General features: G+C 47.2%; 1 protein-coding gene across 2 annotated transcripts in view; it reads left to right on the top strand.

Annotated features, from left to right (window-relative positions):
- gprc5c (G protein-coupled receptor, class C, group 5, member C) overlaps positions 1-4,308 on the top strand; it is a 6,684-nt gene extending 2,376 nt beyond the window's left edge. For both annotated transcript variants that reach the window (XM_068599315.1, XM_068599314.1), the window contains exons 2-5: positions 1-123; positions 1,886-1,986; positions 2,603-2,737; positions 3,304-4,308. The exon at positions 1-123 is cut by the window's left edge and continues 934 nt beyond it. In XM_068599315.1, the coding sequence (XP_068455416.1) occupies positions 1-123; positions 1,886-1,986; positions 2,603-2,737; positions 3,304-3,336 (392 nt within the window). In that variant the 3' untranslated portion in view covers positions 3,337-4,308. The remainder of the gene's footprint in view (positions 124-1,885; positions 1,987-2,602; positions 2,738-3,303) is intronic.
- Positions 4,309-6,007: the final 1,699 nt, after the last annotated feature.

Here is a 6,007-nt window from a genome sequence, read left to right as displayed (position 1 = left end):
AGAGCTTCGGGGATGACCTGTACCCGAACCGAGGAGTCGGCTACGAGACGATCCTGAAGGAGCAGAGCGGCCAGAACATGTTCGTGGAGAACAAGGCGTTCTCCATGGAGGAGCCCAAACAAGGTGCGTAGCTTCAAGGTTTCACCAAAAACTCTTTGTCTGTTTCCTTGTTTGAGTCGTCGTAGGAACCCCAAATTAATTCCAATACTTGTGTTTATTGTATGTATTTGTTCAGCAAAATCTTGGGGAAAAAATTTACATCTGCAAAAAAAATCACTTTTGAAAGATATTTTGATGGTAACTATGAACATCCAGCATGATATGAGCCAGATTCCCCAAAAACGCCTCCTAGAGCGTCAATAAAACACCTTTATGGAAAGATTAGGACCTAAAGAATCAGAACCTGCAACAAAAATCACAATAAAACAAAGTCTTGTCCTGTTAGGAAGGAGCTTCAGTCAAGAAACTGTGTCGTTTGGTTTGAAAATTGAAAAATTACGTTTTTTTTGTCAAAAGATTGTCTGAATGGGGCATGCTGGGACTTAAAATGGCCGCAGGAGAATTTTCGCATGGTTTCCAAAAGGTTAAGCAACAGCTGGCCCGAGTGGCCCTCGCATTATATTTCTTGACCACAGCCTTACGCCCCCTAGTGGTGGGAGGTCCAACATCACAAAACACCCCGAAAACGTGTCTCTTACAGACTTCGTGGATCAAACTCTCACCGCCGGTTTGAAATGTGGCCAAAGTCCGTCTGCAAGAGGAAGCAACAGGAAGGACACATTGCAAATTTCAGGAATTGAAAATGCAAATTTCAGGAATTGAAATGCTTTCATTATGCTATCACAGTATCATTAGATCAACGTCATTGATTATCGCAGCTGTTTCTGGGACGTCATCCAACATGAGCAGTTATTGCGACGCGTTGTCACGTTAATGATTTTGCATTCGGGCACGCCGACGTTCCCACCTTTATTTTCTCAGCGATGACATCACTCTCGGTCTCACGCAGAGCGTTTTCACTTCTTTTATCCCCCGCAAAGCAAACATTTGCCCGGTCAACACGGCGCGTGTTTGCCTTGTGAGGTAATGACGAGAGCGAGGTCACAAACATCCTCCTTTATGAGTTCACACAGTTTCACTCGCGCTGGGACTTCGTTAACGTGTCATACGGCATCATATGTTTATCACGGGAACGTCTGAGCGTTGAATGGTAAAAGCCTGCCGCTGCAGATTATTATTAGATTTAAAGTGCTGCCTCGCTGCCGCGTGATTGGACGATCCCTCAGCTCTGGTTCATGATGCGCAGCGAGGTCTGACTTCTCCTCATGAACTCCTACGACTCGTTCACTTCCTTCTTCGCATTGTGAGCGACACAAAGGAGTCGGCGGGAGGGACAGCGAGCCGCTCAGAGGCCTCTGAATCATTCCTGTTGCTCGCTCTCCGGCTCTCCCTTCACTCCAGAAGCATCACGCTTTGTGTTGCAGCGTCTCCACAGCAACTGAGGCGCGGCGGCAAAAGCCTCATCGCATGCATCCATCTCCGCTCTGCTCTGTGAAACGTCTCCAGCGACGGTTACAGTCCATTCCCCCTGAGAGCGTTTTATGAAACTGTAAATCACAGCTTGTTTTATGAAAATAAAAGCCCCAAACTGCTGCATCTGGATGTATTAACACTGTAATATACAAGTTAATATATGTATGTATACATATGAAACAGTTCAAATAGTCCCAATGGCACCAATGGACTATTGGTTGATATCAACACATCTGAACAACCTGGTGTGTCTCTTGTGTGTCTCTTGTGTGTCTCTTGTGTCTCTTGTGTGTCTCATTTGTCTCTTGTGTGTCTCTTGTGTGTCTTGTGTGTCTCTTGTGTGTCTCTGCAGCGTCCATGCCCGTGTCTCCGTACAGCGGCTACAGCGGTCAGCTGCGCGGCTCCGTCTACCAGCCCACTGAGCTGGCTCTCATCAGCAAGGCCGTGGGAAACGTGAGTACACACACACACACACACACACACACACACACACACACACACACACACACATTTGAATGAATAGCGCATCGAGATGCTTCACGCTCTGATATGATGTGGCAAGAGCTGCCATAAGAAGATCATATTTTGACATCTATTACATTATAAATCATCTTATTTGTGGGCACAGAAGTCAAGCTTGTTAAATATGATGAAGCATCAAATCAGGTAGCAAAGCAGCGACAGAAGCGTTTATGAATATGACCGTAAAGACATTCATGTAGATTAAAACCATCAGACACAATAGCAGCTTTAAGATAATCCTATAAAGTATTTACATTGCGCCAGTTAAAAGTAAATAAAGTGATTGAAGTGTTGTTGTCTACTGTGAGCTCAGCTTGTTGTGCAGCCTGACGGCAGCAGGAGGGAAGGACTGCTGGGGATGAATCACTTCCACGAGTGATTTAAGTCCAGAGACTTTAAAGGTGTTGAGGTTCTTGATCGGTTCTGGTGGTGAAGGAGGGGGGGGGTCTCTCTCCAAAGAGCGCCCCCCTCCCCTTCTCCTCCTCACCCCTCCATCCCTCCTCCTCACCCCTCCCTGCCTCATTTCTCGCATCCCGATGTCGTGCAGCGCCCTCTGGAGGTCTCCTACGACATGACCATCCCTCGGGCGTCCACCCACTCGGCGGCCGGCAGCGGGAGCGGCACGCCGCCGGCGCACGGCGAGGCCGGGAGCGCCGCTCACGCTCACGCTAACGGAAACAGCGTAGGTCGCCTCCTCCCGCCTCCCTCCTCCATCGCTTATCAACTCTTCTTCATTCCCACCTCCTCCCCGCCTCCTGCTGTAGCCATGGCAACTCCCTCTCCAGGTTGACCATGAATGGCGTCTTTGTCTGCTGGCCGTTGTTCCTCTTCCTCACCTGGACGAGCTCGCTCTCTTCTTTCAGCTCGGCTGGGTCGCTCTGTGGAAACGTTGGTGTGAAAGGGTTTGATTTGACTCCTCCTGGTTCTCTTCCATCTTTCTGATTCTTCTAGATTCTTCTAGGTTTTGAGTGTGAAAACACTGGGATCTCTGGCCTGCAGGCGATAGAATGGATCCCTGCAGAATCTACTTATTACTCTATTTGTAATCTATTTATACGAAGGGTGAAGGTACAGCAAGTTAAGGAGAGCCAATCAGAGGCCGAGGAAAGCAGCAGGATTAGTAATTTGTCTTCTCAGTATCTTTAAAAAAAATACAAAAACTCCCAAAGTTGTTTTGTAATCTGCTCGAGTTTACAGTGCCATGAACACACGGACAGCCTTTGACCGGCCGCCTCTCTTCCTCTGCAGGGGAACGGCGTGCAGATGACGTCGCAGTGGTGACCCGCTGACCTCGCAGCACTCAGCAGGTCAACGTCACGACTTTTCACTCGGCTCTCGCTGACGGTGTGAGTGCCGCCGCTCTGCGGTTCTCTGAGCTGGTTCTAAGAGGAACGCTGGTGCCGGACATGTGGAGCCCCCCCCCCCCCGCTCACACACCATACATCACACACCACACATCACACATCACACACCACACACCACACACCGGTGGACAACAGCCCAACCTTCTACTGACGGCTTCATCTCACTCAGACGGCCTGCAGCTGCCATTTGGACCTCAAAGCCGCGGCTTTACGGCAGAACAAAGACTTTTTGTGAGCCGAGTCACACAGACGGAGAGGAAACGGTGCTGAGGCCGCAAATACATGACCCCCACACACACACACACACACACACACACACACACACACACACACACACACCGTAAACACGCCTGCAGCACCGGAGAACTTCATGTACTCATTCTGGAGGGATTATTGTTCATAACCTCAAAAGTCACACAAAAAATGAAGCAACTGTTGGAAAGATGTAAATATGTTAATGTGTCAATGGTTGAACACTGCATGGAAGAACTGTATGAATATGTGTATTTAATGCTATTTATAGCACAACTGTGTGCTATTTGATGATTTATCTTTCTACCAATCAAACAATCACACAACTAGAGCAGAAATAGAGCAGAAATAGAGCAGGAATAGAGCAGAAATAGAGCCGTATGTCACCGTGTTATAACGCTTCATGTAACTTTTCATAGAAAGTTTCTATATTTTGGTTTTCTATTAAAAAAACAGAACATTATTCTATGAGATGTTTGCGTCTCTCGGCCTTTGTTTTAACTTTCAGAAAGACAAACGAGAGAAACCCTTCAAGAGCAACGTGGAAAGATCTCCTTTCATTCTCTGGATGGACGCTCTAGAGACCAGAGCCGCTGTGTGATGTGTCTTCTGAAGCTAATAAAAACACCCGTCATGAGTCGTGTGTGTTCTTGTTGTCGTGGGGCGCGTTGGGGGCGCAACAGGAAATGAGCTCGGTGGCTGATCCTCATGTGAAGGACGCTGCAGGCCAGAAGATCTGCTGATGAAACACGCAGACGATGCAGACGGACAGATGGAGACCGCTGATGCTCCCTCTGACAGCTAACTGTTGACACATTCATTCCCAGATGTTGTGTTTACCCAGAAGACACACGGAGAAGAAAGTGTAGAAAAAAAGTACAATAGTGTCAAATCAGATCACACAAACATCTCCACCGTCACGTCTCCATTGATCTGCTAGCCGCTAGCTGCTAGCGGATAGCGGATAGCAACCAGATGCAACCAGACCCTTTGTCTGTGTCTAAACCTTCTCTCTCCAGCTGCTGCGGCTGCGATACTGTTTGATTTATGATCCTGATGCATCATGGGAGCTCAGCAGGGTGAGGGGAGGACGCGGCTCTGGTTTAGATTACTGCAACAATAATAATATCGTATTACCTCGCTGCAGGTGAGGGAACACGATGCTCTGACCAGGACGTCCTGTCGAGATGAAGGAAGGTTCATCATCTGGTCTCAATATTCATGTCCTCCATCGCTACACTGTTGGTTTCATTGATGCTCAAATGATTGCTGTTATTTTTATTTGAATGACCTTGTTGCTGTTATTAGTGTTATGAGTTTAAAAAGAAGGTTTGAAGCTCATGAAACTGTTCTGACAAACATAACAAGTGGTTTCTCTTTCACTTTTTGAGATATTCAAACGAGTGTTTAATGTATTTAAGAAACATATCATTCTTTTTTAATCTCGGGTCCTTATTTAGTTGTTAATTCAAATGTATTATAATTATTTTATATATTTATAATACAGTACATCTTAACTTCTCTCTCTCACACACACAAACACTCTTCAGGTACATCGTCAGAAAAAGGTTGTTTTTCTTTCTGCATTCGTCTGTTCCTGATGAAGACACAGTCACGTCTCTGTGTGTGAGGCTCAGAGGGAGGGAGGAAGGAGGTGAGAGGAAGAGGAGGAAGGAAGGAGGTGAGAGGAGGAGGAAGAGGCGGCTCGTCCAGGGGAATATGGAACAGGAGACTCAGAGCTCTGAGAGCTAATTGGTGCTACAAGAGAGCGCCTGCATCCTGCTGATAGCACGTATCCAAGACACCGAGCGGTTGGTCCAATTAGTTATGACACACACACACACACACACACACACACACACACACACACACACACACACACACACACACACACACACACACACGTCAACACAGTCATCAATATAAACAAACGGCCTCCCTTGTGTTCCCTTCAAGGTGCAGGTTGCCGGGTGGAACAATAGTTGCATCTTTTGCTCGTCTACATGTTGCAGGAAAGTAAAGGAAAGTACAACACATAGATAGATACAGACAGACAGACAGACAGACAGACAGACAGACAGACAGACAGACAGACAGACAGACAGATAGATAGATAGATAGATAGATAGACAGATCGATCCACACAGGCCCGATGCAACAAAGTCTTCTTTAAAAACCTTTTAAAGCCTGTTTGAGAGGCGACGTACTGCTCATGAGCTACTAGCTGCTTCCTCTTCGCTAGCTGCTTCCTGCTACGAGCTGCTTCCTGCCACTAGCTGCTTCCTGCTACGAGCTGCTTCCTGCCACTAGCTGCTTCCTGCCAATAGCTGCTTCCT

Source organism: Clinocottus analis, unplaced genomic scaffold, assembly GCF_023055335.1.
Source record: "Clinocottus analis isolate CAN_PGR_092001 unplaced genomic scaffold, fCliAna1.0.p SCAF_44, whole genome shotgun sequence".
In the NCBI taxonomy this organism is placed as follows: domain Eukaryota; kingdom Metazoa; phylum Chordata; class Actinopteri; order Perciformes; family Cottidae; genus Clinocottus; species Clinocottus analis.
This window is presented reverse-complemented; position numbering and strand designations above follow the sequence as displayed.